Source organism: Pristis pectinata, chromosome 4, assembly GCF_009764475.1.
Source record: "Pristis pectinata isolate sPriPec2 chromosome 4, sPriPec2.1.pri, whole genome shotgun sequence".
Lineage (NCBI taxonomy): Eukaryota > Metazoa > Chordata > Chondrichthyes > Rhinopristiformes > Pristidae > Pristis > Pristis pectinata.
This window is the reverse complement of record NC_067408.1, coordinates 25,221,412-25,237,798: the sequence shown is the minus strand read 5'-3', so window position 1 is coordinate 25,237,798 and position 16,387 is coordinate 25,221,412. Positions and strand designations below refer to the sequence as shown.

The 16,387-nt window shown below is 38.9% G+C and overlaps 1 protein-coding gene across 5 annotated transcripts in view; it reads right to left on the bottom strand.

Annotated features, from left to right (window-relative positions):
• Window positions 1-1,921: 1,921 nt before the first annotated feature.
• Window positions 1,922-16,387, bottom strand: part of jade2 (jade family PHD finger 2) — a 149,373-nt gene continuing 134,907 nt past the window's right edge. For all 5 annotated transcript variants that reach the window (XM_052013702.1, XM_052013701.1, XM_052013703.1 and 2 more), the window contains 2 exons: window positions 16,235-16,363; window positions 1,922-12,380 (listed from right to left, as the gene is read on the bottom strand). In XM_052013702.1, coding sequence (XP_051869662.1) covers window positions 11,431-12,380; window positions 16,235-16,363 — 1,079 coding nt within the window. In that variant the 3' untranslated portion in view covers window positions 1,922-11,430. The remainder of the gene's footprint in view (window positions 12,381-16,234; window positions 16,364-16,387) is intronic.

Below are 16,387 nucleotides of genomic sequence, written 5' to 3'. Positions count from 1 at the left end.
CCCCATTCTTTCCTACGGAGCAGTGAAAAATTTCTGGTGCAATTGTTTTGTGTGTGCATGCTTATTAGATGTGTATAATTCATTTGTATTCAGAGACACATAACTATCAAAATTATAGCAGAGTATTTGAGGTATATAATAGATTGTTCAATACTGGTCTCACTGACAATGTCACACATGCACAATCTAAGCAGACATCACTTGAGAATCATTGAGTTCTCTTTACCTCAAGGACACTGAGGACATGTAGAACAGTGAAGAGGGATTGAACAGCGCAACAGCACGACACGTTATAGTTATCCAATGGTCTATCAGTGGATTCTGATGATTAATAATTTTAAGCTAGAAGTTTTAGAGACCACAGTACATAAATCTTTAAAAAAATCCAAGGGTATCAAGTAGGAAATTGCCCATAGTTTTCACGACTTAAGACTTTATACAGTGTTCCAAACACTGAACAAATTAAATAATAAGATGTCTGAATCAGGAGTTATTAATGAACAACATCTACTGGCCTTGGGAAAGCATTAGCATCACCACATAATAGATATATAAGAATGAGAGTATAATTTAGTGAACGGCTGTTTGAAAGACCAAATGGCATATAATATGCAGCAATTAAAACAGTGAAATTGCCAGTGTCTGCTTTCATGATTGTGAAACTTTCAAGTTCTAGGGTCTGTACCAATGTAGTTAGACATCAAAATTCAGGAGTTGCTGGCAGTGATTCCCTGCTTCTCCACTGGTATTCTCTAACAAGTGTACAAGATGGTGGAAATTTGATGCGGAGTGGCTCATCTCTCAACCTCCCAAAGCCTTTCCACTATTTACAAGACATAAGTTGGGAATTTTTTGATTACTCTCAGTTTGATAGGCGAGTCCAATTCCAAAGATTCAAGACGACTGAAATAATCCCAGATAGAACAGCCCACTACTTAGCACCCTGTCCAAGCCTTAAATCTTCACTCCCTCCACATTGGTACAGAGTGGCCTTCTTTCTCAAGACCTACTGAACCTGCTATCTCCACCATCTAGATGGGCAGGAGGTGCATGGGAACATTATTGATTGAAATCTCCCCTCCAAGTCATAAGGAATCTTGTCTTGGAAATATATTGTTCTTTCACTGGTGTGGGCCTGAATCTTGGAATTCCTTACCTAACAAAATCTTTCAACACAAGCAGCATAACAGTTCTGGGAGATGGTTCATTACATCTTCTTGAGAGCAATTAGAGGTGGGTATTACGTGCTGGGCTTGCCAGAGATGTCCATGTTCTTAGAATGAATAAGAAGTGTTTCCAGTCTTGCACACAATCCTTGGCCAAAGCTACAATCAGGAGTCTATCCTATCTGGAAAACTCTCTCCTAATTCTGCTCTGAAGTTGGGTGTATATGAGCAAACAAGGCTTTCCCTCCTTCTCTCTGAAAAATTGGGTCACCTTCATTTGCCATCTTTCTTTTAACTACACTACTTCGCAATGTATTCATATTCAGATCAGCCACAAATTGTATTGAACGGTTGGAGGAGGCTTGAGGGTTCAATGGCCTAGTTATGCCTCGATTTTCTATGTTTCAAGTGGAAGGTGCAGGTGCACATGCCATGAACTATTGCATCACAGAGCTTTGATCAACTAACCATTACATCATTTATGGAAGCTGTCTCCCTAAATCTTGGTATGGGGACAACACATACTGTGAATCATGACGGTTAGATTTGTTTTAATCATTGATCCTTGCTGGAGAGTGAATTCATGAGTGCTCCTTGGAGCCAGGGTTGAATTTGCAAAGACCACGACTCAATGCCTCATCTCACAACCAAAGAACTTCTTGTAACGTTGGACTCTGGAATAATTCAGTGGCTCTGAGAGAAAAACTAAGGAATTGATGGAAAAAAAGACGAATGATTACCATTTACTTGTAAAACACTGCTTTATTGATTGTATGCTGCCAATGAACTGACAAATGCCAATTTATCAAACTCGGTAATCAGCTATTTCTTTCTCTTTGTGAACAGGGTCCCTCTCCTTACAGTCTCCTTTTCTCCCTTTGTACAAGTCTGCCTCTCCATAGAGGGTCTCACTCTTGTAGCACTCTTAAGTGCAACTTTGCTCCAATTGAGATCCAAAAAGGAACAATTGGAGAACTTAGTGATTCCAAGTTGACACCAACAGCAAGGCAATTACACAAAGTACACAACTTCTGGTACATCATATTGCTTTAAAGGTTGCTGACATGGAAAATGTACAAAAGATTAATAGGTCTGCAGTTTATACGATTTCTTTTGCACTAATGGAAAATACATTTCTTCTCTACAAAGGATTTATAAGTACTCTAATACAAGAAAATAAATATTGCAAAAAAAAAGCCAAAAATAATTTAAAATAGCATTTCTTCTTTATATATATCATCTCCATTATTCTCTTTATTATTAACAAATGGCACATCACTTTTCCTTGAAACAAAAGACACACAAGGCCTCCCACTTGCCATAAATGTGTGCCCTTCAGGAGCTCGCACGGAGTTTTAATATTTTGACATACAGCGCAGACAGCAACTTAACTCGGACAACAGACAAGATTCCTTTTGTTTTCTTTTGCAATTTCTGTAATGAGTACATATGATGGAAGAAACTACTCAGCAGGCAGTATGGTCTAGAATTGGAATACAGTATCAGCAAACAGCATATGTGGATATATTGTAACTACTCAAGCACATTGAAACAAGCATTGGTAGAAGGCAGTGTTCAGTAAGGTTTGGAGATCCTATGGTACATACTGTTGCTACAGTCTAACAAAACCTGAATATGATTTTTTTTAATGTCTACATCTCTGTTTACATTACCAAATCTATATGTCCTTTACATGAATACGGCAAGCACAAGTAATCTACAGAGACTAAATCTGACTCCATTCAAGAAACTGATTCAGATTTTTTTTCTGAAACTCATGTAATAATATCAGTTTCTTCAGTATGTTCGTAGTGAGTTGACCATTCAATAGGCTCCAAATCAATGATCTTGTGAACTAGTCTTTGCATTCTGTAACTGGGAAATGATATCAATCACAATGGAGACATGAGCTAATCTTTCTTTATTAAACTTTCTTGTATCCTTTCCTTTTTATATTTATCAAATTGGTCTCAGAACTTCATAGCTGTAAGTCATTTCTCAATAAAAAGGCAGTGATACAATAACAATCAGTAATTTTGAGTTGTGAACACCACCTGACATCAATGGTGCAGCAGCAGATAATGTCTGCATTGAGAAATGCCAGCTCAAAAATAAATTTCACAAATAAATTGATCCAAAAGGTTAACAGTATAAATCACTGAAAAGTAACAGATGGGGTGCAACTTCAAGGCTAAAATCTACCCAGAGTCAGGTGACAGTTGTACGTTGCTCAAGCTTGTTATTAAACTCCTGAGCCTGTGATAATCTCCTGGATCTCAGTTATTACACATACAAACCAACAGGAATCCCTAAATTAGATTCCAGTCTGTAACACACACCTGGACGTCTGTCACTGTATATACACACACACACACACACACACACACACACACACACACACACACACACACACACACACACACACACACACACACACACACACACACACACACACACACACACACACACACACAACCTGAACCTCCCAGAATTCTTTTTTTTACATAAACCAATGAAGTCCTGCAGTTAAAACTGATTTCCTAACTTATTCCAGCATGTTCATCATGTTTGTTGCACACTGTGGGGATTCTTATTGCAGACTCATCTTATTACATAAAATTCCCTCTCAATGCCTCCAACAAAAAGTGCAAGCACCTCAGCTGTATGTGGTAAAAACTAACATAGGATAGACAAGCCATTGTAGGGAAACATGCAAGAAATCTAACAGTCACATCAGGATGAGGTCACCAGGCTACAGGAAATCATGTTTACAAGTGTTTGAACAAAACAATACCATTCAGAAACAAATCTCTATTTCAAAGCAATTCAGAATTAACAGATATTTCTGACTTCGACAGTATAACCTTCAGGACATGGTGGGCCGAAGGGCCTGTATTGTGCTGTATTGTTCTATGGTTTTAAAAAAACTTGGTGATCTTTACTAATTGACACAATTCTAAAAAAAATACAATTTTGACAATTTAGCTGTTGCCAGGATAAATTAGATGCCAAGTAAAGATCTCTCCCAGCCTTGAACCCAATGCTAAACAAGAGCCTGGCACAGCACAAGTGCAGATTTTCCATTTCTTATGTCAGCAATGAATAGGACTACCTAGAAAAATACTAATTTTGTGTCCAATTAGGGTTAGTTTTCCTTTGTGCATCTCCAGATTAGACTCCTTTAGGAAATTACATTTGAGCCCTCACAGGCAACAAAGGGCCCTCAATCCAAACTCAATTCAAATATAAGCACCAGGTCACAGGAATCTGTGTCTTAAAACACTTGCCTTCCCCTATTTTGTCCTCATTTCCTACCACCAATCGTAACCCTGCCATGTGCTGGTATAGTTTCCTGTCCTGGTGAAAGAGCCATATGGAGGATAAGCCTGCTCCCACACTTTCCCCCTTACCATAGTTTATACTGTTTAAGCTGGATAAAAACTTACCTTCTTAGATGTTAAAATTTGGCTTTTTTATTATTTACTAAGTCATTTTTTTTTAGCATATATTTATTTGCATCTTTTCAGTTAATGCTCCCTATACATATATGACAACTTTGATTTGTTTTGCATTGTGATCAAATAATTATCCTGGAATTACATCGACACTTGTGATGTTCCACATTATTTATGAGAACATTTCCGAGCCCATGAAACGTATGTAAATGTATTTGTAATAAAATATGGTTTTGTAATCTATAATAGCCTCAGTCAGAAATTGGTTTGATAAATCATGCATAGAATTTGGAAGTTAGCATCTTGAAAGGATTTTTACACCAGATAAAATTTTAAAATTTGTTTTTTTCCTAAACTACCTATTATTTTTCCTCCTCTGGTACCATAAACTGGATTTCTGTTTTTTCAGAACTTGGGGATAGGAATTCTAAAAGAGAGCCTCGATACAAAGCAAGAAGAGACTACCCTTATTCATTCACTGACCAAAGAAATTTTTCCTTATTTGATTGTTTTCAGTAACTGCATATACCTTTAATTTTACTTCCTAAACAGATTTGGATATGTGACTACTCTAAAAATACTTACAGCAGTTTCATTGCCTTGCCTCTTCATTCTTCTAAAGTGAAAATCTTATAAATCCTTTGGCCTGGAATGATTTTTTTTCTAGACTAGTTAAAAAAACGAATAGATCAACCTCAATACACAGATCATTTAAACCATACCTGAAGTATCAACTTGATTAGAATTTGAACTTGGTCTTATCAATAAATACATTTTTATTTTAGGTATAAATTATTAATTAGTTGAGAAAACAGAACTTAATAAATGGGAATTAAATGCAACCAAAGTTCACTGAGAAGTCAGAAATATAAACTAAAATATGGCAATAAACATAATTTAATGCATCCAAATTTAAGCTATCTTATTATTGTTGCAGGGTTTTGTGGGTGAGAAGTTCCAGGGTAAAACTTATTGTGATAATCGTGACTCTGTAAAGCAATGTTGTTGACAATTAAACACCGGCAAACTTGTGCTTCACAGGAGTTTAGATCGAATCTGATTTTTCCAGAATACAGGCACCATGCTTTCTTTCCATTTTGGTTTGGAGTGTGCATCGACATGGTCTCCACAGTCAGTTTCAGATGATAGGGGCTGGAAGGACCAATCACTGCATGGGATATAGAGATTCGGAGCAAGGGATGAGCAACATTGATTAATGGCAAAGAATATCAGTAATCACAGTATGGACTTCTCTCCAGCATCAATATGCATTTGAAAGGTTAACTGGGAGGAAGTTGTGTTTAATCTTGTGAGGCTAGACTGATAGAAAATACAGGGGCTTGTATGCTCATAGTGAGAGGAGTTTTGCTTCATGTAATGCCTGGGTTTTCAAACTGGGGTGGGTGAGGCTTGGGGAAATGGAGCCCCTAATGACACATGGCAATCTCAGAAAAAAGGTGCAATTATAAAAGTGAACAGTTATCATTGAAGGTTTATAATTAGAGTGGAGAGTGGGAAAAACAATCTTTCTCATGTCCAACACAACAAAAAAGTTTGGACAGGAGAACAACAATCGGCATGTATCACTAAAGCTCAGTAGTGATGCTATTTCCTTCCAACTGTTTATTGAGGATTTCAATTCTAACTATTATGGACTAATATGGGGAAATCAATGCTCCCAACTGCATTTCCCCTGAACCAATTCCTTCTATTTGCAAAAATGTGCAGCTTTGGATTTTGTTCATTCAGTTTACTCATGCTTTTCAGATTGCCTCAGCTGCTAACATAAAAATGTAACATATCAGAATCAAGATTTCAGACCTTCCCACATGTAACTGTTAATTTTACATCAACTGAGTTCCCACTCAGTGCCTTAAGTTGTTCAATGCATTCTGGGACTGCAATCGCTCAGGAAACAATCAGTGGCAACCTGCAGAATCAGATTCACTGGTACACAATTCTAATATCTGAATTCCTGTGATACAGCAGACCCTCTGGCCAACTCTCTGCCTTCTTATACCACAATAATTATTTAAAATAACACACCAGAGACATAGTGGAAAAATAGTCAGACTTCTTTCCAAAACAGTGAAAGCCTTTTTGAAAGGCAGTGACAGCTTTATTCATACCTCATTCCCTAATTTTCTCCCAGTCCTTCACTGAAGACAGTGACTTGTATTGGCAAACTCTAGCCAGACTGAAAACCATGCCCAAGTGGTGAGGCTGCATACCACCTGATTCCTTCAAAAGCTCATGAAATACTCACATTGAAAGACATTGCTATCAACAGTTATATTATATGATCAGACACTGATATTGGTTTAAATGTACTCATGCAACATTCCCAGGCCAGCTGCTGGAGGATTCAACATACTCTGTCTCCTAATGCGACTTTCATTTATTTGGTGTTCTTTGCACACATTAATCCAATATTCACGATGTTACAGAGCATCAGTATAGCTCAGAAAAAGGTGAAACTTCAAATGAACAATGAAAATGATCATACTTGGGACTTGCTAATTATTGTTAGATTGGTAAAGAAATAAATTTATGGGTACTCTGATACCCTTGTCAGTATCACACTGGCGACACTTAGTAATCATCTCAAATGAATGGGAAGCCTAGAGAGAAGCTAAAGTGAAAGAATGAGGCTTCCTGGCTTTAACCTGTGGTAGTTCTTCCAGTATCACTGCATTGCTACCCAATTTTGGTGCCATGTAGTACAGGAAAGTACAGACATTTTCACCTTTCCAGACAAGAAAACTTCTAAACAACATTACTACTCAATCATGGAATTTACACATTTCCTTTTCAAGATTTCAATGTTGCTGACAACAATTTCAGCTGCTAACAACAATTTACAAAGTCACCCCCATAATTTTAGAAAGAACTCAGCTCCAGATGTGAAGTCCAGCTTCTCAACAGACCGATCTAGGCGACAATAATGCTGTAATATTTGGGACAATGCAAAGAAGTCAACACATACCAACAGTTTACTTCACGGCAAGAAAGGCAGCTCTAGTGTAACATAATTAGTTAAATCCATTCATCACTAATTCTGAGTTGTATTTTAGCTGGCAAGTTTCACAGCAATGTGTTTAAAATCAGTTGCAGGATTGAGACCATTTTAGGCAGGTTACATAACTTGATTCAACAGAGCTGGCTTATTTGACACACTATTGAAGGTGCAGAACAATTCAGTATTGTGAAACTCAGATCAGTCCTAAGCTGCAGCTGATCTGACCTACAAGTGTTTATTGCTGCCAGTGAATACGAAAGTGGAAAATTTTGCTGCCCTTATGAATATATTAGAAAATAGTTAACAAGATCCAGTACATTAAAATGTACAGAGAGCAGATTTTATATTATGCATTTAAAAGGAGTCTTTTGATGTATTATGCAGTAAAAAAAAACATAATTATTTATAATGCTCTTATTTCTACTTTGTGGCCAGTTCTACATGGTTGCTGGTGTTAAAAACCACAAGAAACCACACCTTAAGATTTGGGCTCAATCATAGCGGTTTCTCATTAACCAGGTGTGCTGCAGCTTTGGATTGATGCAAGTCTTGTGAGTTTCAAAAAGTCCCAGATATTATCAGGAAATTCTTTTTGTAAGGATTTCCTATTGTTAATAGGAATGTCTTGCCAAAAAAGCCTTCCCAGCAAGGCATATATTCCAAGAAAATAAAGGAACCGTTAGACCACATCATGATGAACATACCCGACAATTAGCATGTTTAAGAAAAATGAAGGGCCAGGTTTCATATTTTGCATCTAATTTGTTTTTAAGTGAACATTAAAAGTTGCTCAAAGCAATGTGTAACCATTCAGCTTGCAATAAAATGTGAGTAGTCTTCTTTCTTGAGTATCTTGAAATGTTTACAATATACTTGATTGTGGTTGTAATGTTCAGGGGTCAGAACAGTCAAAATTATTACTGTAAAAGCAAACTTTATAAAATCTATATTTAATGTGAATACCTTCACCTCTTTATCTAAGGTGTGATAAAATTAAGGCTAGGGAAAGAGTTCTAAAGAATGACACTGAGTTGGCTGATAGCTCTGCCATTAGTGGTGAGGCAAAGGGAGATGGGTGTACTGAAAAGTTCAACAGCTGAAGTGTGGGTATTATAAGGTTGAAGGATGCTGAAGAGATAGTGAGATCTAATGAGAAGTAAGAAAATATCTTAAATGTAACGTGATGGAGAATGGATTTCAAGCTGACTGCCAAGTGAAACAGAATCCGACAATCCCTTTGAGCTCCTTCAGTTTTGCTCAGGTAAACTACTTCATGAGACAGAGAGACCTAGATAATGCATGCAAACGGGCTAATGAAGCAAGTGAAGCAAGAACAGGTCCCAGCATCCTTCTAGTCTTGGTGTGGGCAATCGGTTGCCTGTGGGACCTGTTGGTGTCCCTGGGGCTTTTGAGTAGGATCCTGGAGAAGTCAAAAAGAGAGGTAGAGCATTTCTGACAGAATGGATTAAATGGGGTGCAGGCATTGAACGCAGAGTCAACTTTGTGCAAGGAGTAATTCAGATTGAGCAAATGGCCAGGGAGAAGAATGAAGTCAATGATAATTGTGGAGACTTGTTGAAGGTTGAAGTTGTTGTTTCCCAAGTCCATGTCATAAAATCTGACAGAGAGGTGATGGTGGGCAAAAATGAATAAGGTAGAGGTAAAGCTGGATGTCACCAGCATACATATGGAGGCTGCCCCCTGCCAGTTGATCTAACCAAGCAACACTGTGCTGGTCCATACGTACAGTGCCTTTCTAATGTTTGGAGTATTGAGATTTGGATTTTATATCTGTCCTTTGCATTTAGGAAAGCTTGGGGCAACAGCTGTCCACATTTTACTCCTGAATCCACAAGAAGCAGAGTGCTCCTCCTGGTTATACAGAAACAATTATAAAAACTTCTGATGTTTTTCAATGGTTCATCACATGGTTCAACTGGACAGCGTGTGTGCAGTGGACATTGCACCGAGTTGTCCTTCTGAACAGCACTGAACTCCTTGGGACTTCACTGAATCCCACTTTGCGCGCAGCACTGAGCTTGTCAGTTGATTCAGATGGGCACCTGTGAAGGTCCGCAGCAAATATGGCAACAGGCAAGGAGTGGGGCAATAAGGGGGCATAATTATTTCGACTCTATCCTCACTCCATACAGTTGTGCAGAGTTAATAAATTAGCCCTGTTCATTCCATTATTACAGTCCTGTATAGACTGCATGTTGCTGTGCCTATCATATAAATATACTACAGTCTTGAAATTGTGCATTGGGATACCAGTATGAAGATGCTATTGCAATTTTCTCAAATTTTTCTTTGCCGTTTTAAAATAATCAGGTTAGCTCCTTTGTTAAAATAGTGGAGAATTTTTAACACATTAAACTCCATATTCTATGGCATAACTTCAAACCCTATTAAAGTGTTCCTGGGTATAAAACTCAGATTTATTGTACCACACTACACTGCATAATACGGTATAACACTCCCATCATAAAACAGTGTGTGACTGTGTATAACACACCTACAGTATATGATAATATTGTTACTGCTTATGTACTCCAGTATACATTATTATAGACACTGTTGAAGTTTCCTTTGTATCATCTGGCTACTTCCTTACATTTCTAAAAAGTACAAAAAATTCCCTTTTGCTTGGCAAGTCTTGTATGGCCTCCGAAGTCAGCAATTTCATCAACTTGCCAGACTTCTAAAAAGTGCATTTTGTGCTTTATTTTTAATAGAAGATAAACTCCACAAAAAATCCCATCTTCTTTATTTTCCTACAAGTCATCCTTTGCACTTTATTTTATCTATCATTGAATGGGAGTTTTCTGTTCAAAATCTTAATCACAGGCGCATAACATTTCCCACCAGACTGCCGACATGTCAGTGTGCCACAGGCAGACCACCAGGCGGGAGAGAGCCATGAATGCCCCAAATAGTAAATGCAGTGATTGTTCAGCCCCTTACTTCTTTATGACATTTTTATACTCCACATTAAACTCAGTAAATGTGTTGGATAACACAGCTGGTGGTGAGTTATAAGGCAGTAATTAATGCCTCAAACTATGAGACGAATATTTGAAGGGTTTATGAATGACAGAATATCTCTTTCCAAGATTGAATCACTGCTTTAAACCTATTTTCAACCACTTAGTTTTATAATACATAGTGTGTATTCTACTTCCACTTTTCAATTAAGGCTGTCTTTTTACACTTTTCCTCCGGCAGCAATAGGTAGAAGCAGGACAATGGAGGAAGGAAAGAGATAATTATGATGTCATACCAGAAGGTATAAGAAATCACATGACTAACACTTGTAATATAAATCAGATCATCAGGGCACAAACTACACACTATGTACTATAAGTAGTAACCATGACTGCTTCCTGGTTTATTATAAGTTGAGTCACATACTTTTTAAAATGCTTTTATGGAACAGACTGATTAAAAGTTCATTACACAGAGATACTCTTATTAGGCTGGAATCTGTAGGGTAAAGAGAGGCAATGACAATGGGAGGGGGAGAATTCTGATCGGCCTGTCGCCCACACTCTTCCTGATATTTAGTTCCACTGAAGTCGACGGGACTGAATATCGAGAGGAGAAAACAGAGGCAGGCATTACTATAAAACTACCGACCATGATAAACTTCCTCCCCTGATATTTGAATCAGTTAGCTGGATCTTGCAGGATATGCATTTCGTAGGTCAGGTTATCAACAGAAATGAGTGTGAGAGCAGGAAGTGGGGATTTGAACCACCTGACTATTTTTTATCCAATTAGTCTGGATACTTTAGGAAGCTAGAATGCTCCTTCTGACAACCTCACCACCACATTTTCGGTGTACAACCATGCTTTCTGAACTCAGTCGCTGAAGCCTTTGCGACCTGTCAGCCATGGATTCTGTGTCCGAGTCACTCATTTCAGCATCAGAAAAGTAACCGTCAGTCTCATTGTCAAAGAGCAGCTTCACCTTTGTTGTCTCTTTGGGCTTTTTTTCTCTTTCTGGGCTCGCCTGTTGAAAACTGTTTCCCAGATCCTGCTTCTGCACTTGTGACTTTCTGCTGCTTTCTCTTGGTTTTGGAATCTTGAAAGTTACCCATGATTTTGGGTTTGTGGATGTTTTAGGCACTTTAACCGAAGAACTGGGTTTAGGTAAAGCAGATTCAAAATAATCCAATGTTTCACCAATTTCACTGGTATTCCTTATTGGCAATGTGCTGGGGAGAGCTGCCTTGGAACTGGAATGATGCGAGGCCTGTTTTTTGCTGATCTTTCGCACTTCACTGGCCCTTTTATGACTTCCATTGGCCTTTGCTCCTAACCCCTTGGGCCCATTTGTGCAAATGCCCTGCGCAGCAAGTTCACTGGAGTTGGCAGGCCAGGATGTGCCATCTAGTGGATAGTCCAGCTGCTTCTTACATTGGTTCTTGGTGTGAATGATGCCTACTTGATCTTTCAAAGACTTAGACTTACTGTCTTCCCCTGCCTTGTGCCTGGACTCTTTTTCCAGTGTGAAGGATGGTTGTGACTGAGGATCTCCAGCACTGTTCATTGAGCCAATGCTCAATAATGACTGCTCATCGTGCATCAGCTTATCTGACAGATAGCTTGTTGCTTCTTCATTTCCTGGACCACTATGGAAAGACCAATGGCTCAAGAGATTTTCTGTCTTAGCTTGAACAGTCTGGGCCAGCCAATTCTGCAAAAGATCCCCATCCAATGAAATGGAAGTTGACAAACCTGGAAAAAAAAGCAAAACCTAAGTTTCATTCATTGCTGAAGTCAACATAAGCGTGAAGGGTACAGAATGAAGAGCACTGGACTGGAATTTTAACCCAGAGAGCTGGACTATAGATCCGGGAGCATGTATTCAAGCCCCTTCTGTAGATGGGGAATTTAAATTCAATTACTTAAATAAATCTGGAATAAAAAAGACTGTATCAGTAATGATAACCTTGAACTATCACCTGTTTTGCAAATGCCTTTCTGATTCAGTAACATCCTTTCAGAAAGGAAATCTGTTATCCTTACCTGGTGTGTCCTGTCTACCATTCCAATCTCATGGGAATGTGGTGGACTCTTAATGCCCCTCTTAAATGGTTTATCTAGTCAGCCACTGAGTTGTGCTAAACAAATGGAATGAAGTATGCATGAAGTATTGTGGTCCATAGACAAAAAAACAAATACTGTAAGAACTCTCAGAATTTTCCTCTTTCAGCAAAGAGCTTGGAGTTAATAATTGGAGGAGCTGTTTTTGAGGAATTGGCAATTTTGGGGATGGCCACAACCCACCAAATAGAGCTAGTGTGCAACAGACGGGGATATCTAATCACCTGCAATTGGATCATGGTGGCAAATGCAGAATGATATTCTCTGGGCAGAGGAAGAGATACAGAGGATTCAGGTCTTCACTAACAAGATGATTGGGGGCTGTTCTAAAGATCAAGTATACTGGGATATTTAGCTCTAGCAAGCATGCACTTAGCACTTGGTGCACCATATACAATATGGCTCTCAAAACATCTGACTTTTTCAATTTCTCCATCTGTTGTCCCACTGAATTAGTGACAACAAAAGGAAGAAGTTTCCTTTCACTCGCAACACTCACCATCCTAACTGATCCATGACAAAAAAAAATCAGGACATGTTACATGAGGTATTGGGGTTAAAATCACAGCAATATAGTCAGAGCTGTCCATGCCAGAACTTTTTATGTTAGCCTAGTGTTTCAACTGCTGCGTTTAAAACTTCCTATAAATTCTGCCCGTCCTCCATCATTGAAAATCAGCACTGGACACAGTGTTATTTGTCTAACACACATTTTTGCCATTTGGAATTTTTCTTGGCTTGAAACCTGAAATTCCTGTCTACTAACAGCAGATGTTTTGGTGTGTTGAACAAGATTGTGAGCATATGAACTCACAGCAACAATTTCAACACATGATTTGCTTTAATGGTTCCATAAGTGCAATGCCTGTACAGTCCCTTCTATGTGAATCTCACTTTTACTGGTCCCCTTGGTCAGATTTGCTATTCTGCATATCTTTTTCTAGCTTATTTCCTTCCTGCTGCCTGCTTTCTCCTCCTGGGAAGTGGTTTAGACATTAGGGTTGGATGAGGTGCCAGATTGCTTGGTATTTCCTCAGTCATAGCTGATGAACCTATCCAAACAACTGATGCTGTGTATTTGTGGTGAGGAGGGGTGAACTTCAACCTAACAAGGAAGTACATACCCTTGTAGACAGCAGCAAAGCTTGTGCTAGCCGAGGTGCTGCAGAGAACTTTCACTCTCCACTGACTTGGCCGAACTGTCTGCAAGGTTTCGAATCCTGATTGCAGATTCTGCCCCTTTGCCATCATTCACTACGCTGCAGTGGTTTCGAGTAAAGTAATGCCAGCAATAAATGAATGAGCTTGTAGGCATGAAACCAGCAGGGATCAGAAACAATCTATTACAACTGGCAATCCAACACTCTGCACCACAAGTGGTGGAACGTGCCACCAGGCACTTCCCAAAGAATTACTGGATGGCAATTGTGAGGATATAAACTCCTTTCACCTCAGTGATTCTCACTTTCTATCCCAGTTTAACATAACACAGTCCATGCTATTTGTCAGGCACTTATGTAAAATGAGTTTGAACATTCTCTCCGCATTTGGGTGTAAGAAACAAATTGCCCATAGCTTGGTGTTAATCTGGAAACCTCAATTATGACGTGTTACATGGGTGGATAGTAAACAAAGTATAAAGCTGTTGTTCTGAAGACTGTTATTCTATAATAGCAAAGGAACATTGATTATGAACCTATGCTCTGCCCCTTAAACCCACTTCTTGTCCCTTCTTCCTGCCTTAGTCAGGTGCCTCATGAGTTGGGAAATATTCCCTCAATGATTAGGAATCCAATGTACACGTATCAGATTTCTCTCCAATCCACTCCTCATAATCCATTAATCTCCTGAAGTAAATCCATGTCGTAAAATAAAGAATGGAATCCCTCTTTCTACCTTTGAATGCAAATATTCTGTTGCCTATCTCTCACTCTTGAGATATCTCAGTAGCATAGCGGTTAGCGTAATGCTATTACAGTGCCAGTGATCAGGGTTCAATTCCCGCTGCTGTCTGTAAGGAGTTTGTACGTTCTCCCTGTGACTGCTCCAGTTTCCTCCCACATTCCAAAGATGTACATGTTAGTAGGTTAACATGGATGTAATTGGACAGCACAAGCTCGTTGGGCCGAAAGAGCCTGTTACCGTGCTGTATAAATAGTTAAAAAATTTTTTTTAAATAATCTGTCCTCCATAAATGTCACATCAACACATCAGCTGGAAAGACTATATATCTTTCACACTTGCACATGTTGCTCAGTACTTCTCCATTTTAAATGGTACTTTCCATCCATTAGTGGAACAGCTGAAGCAATCTAGATATCAGTGAATCTACCTTTTACATGTTTCCAATCCCATTCAAAATTAGTTCAATGGGAAGTGCAATTTATCCTGCCAAAGTATTTATAGAAACAACAACAATGTAAGTTTCAAACCCTCTACTTTGTGCTCAGCTAATAACGTACACATATAATGACCTCTTTTTTAATTGTTGAATCAATCTTTGATTTATTTCACTAATTTCTGAGCCCCAACTAGCTTCACCACTGTCATTCATGAGAGAATAGATGATTTGTGTTTGAAAGGCATTATTTATGTGTGTGTGTGTGTGTGTGTGTGTATATCTCTTGAGTTAATGTTATTTATTACATCACAACACTCAGCAAGATGTAGGAGACTGATTTAACATTGCTGTGGCTACACTGACTTTTTTTTTATCTCTGGGATCCTCATGCAGTTCGATTTCAGTCTCTGCAGTTGTATTGGTCCCAATTAAAATGGTCTCGATATCTATGGAGAGATGGGATTAGTGTGCGGGGGAGGCGCCTGAGTAGCTTGAATACATGGAAGTACAATCTTGACAAATTTAAAAGGAGATGATTCACATTTCTGCAAAAACTTTAATGCACAACTGGGCTGGTTGAAAGGCTGAATGGTCCCATCTCTGGGGAGCTTCACAGGTTAGCTTTAGCGAGCTGTAGTGGGAGAATGCTCTGCTGCTTCTTCTGGCTCACAATTATTCCTTGGAAACATAATAACTGTTCCGTCATGAGCCCCCTGCAAGATGAAATCTGGAATGCTGTGCTGTGGAAAGTTCTTAAGTAAAGCTCACTCCGAGGCTTGCTCAATTCATTCAAGGAGATTGCGTCAATACCATACAACACAAAGAAAAGATCTCATGTTATTATTGCCTTAAGCACTAAAGGAAAATTCACAAATCAAAAGTGAGCAGATGACCTCCTCCTCTTTCACTGCCAGGAGAGCTGAGACATTATCTGGTTTATATCTCTATGGGGAAGAAAGGAGGGTGGCGCTTATCTGACATAGAACAGTGCTCTTGACGTGGGGAATTCTGTGAGACAAAAATAACCTCACACTCACTCCACCATCTTGTTTCCAGCTTCCCAGTCACACGTGGCAACAAACTGCCAATACCCTCCTGATGTGCTTTTGTTTTGACAATCATCAGTAAACATAAAATGACTCACCAAACTGCTTCAGCAAAGACTGTGTTTCACTCGTTAACTTGCCTTTCTTCTCATGGCTGCCCTTTGATCTGTTCTTCCCTCGCTCCTTTGGGTCACTCAGTTTTCCTTTTATTTTTTTTCCAGAATATCCTAGGACAGAGAATCCAACAGAGA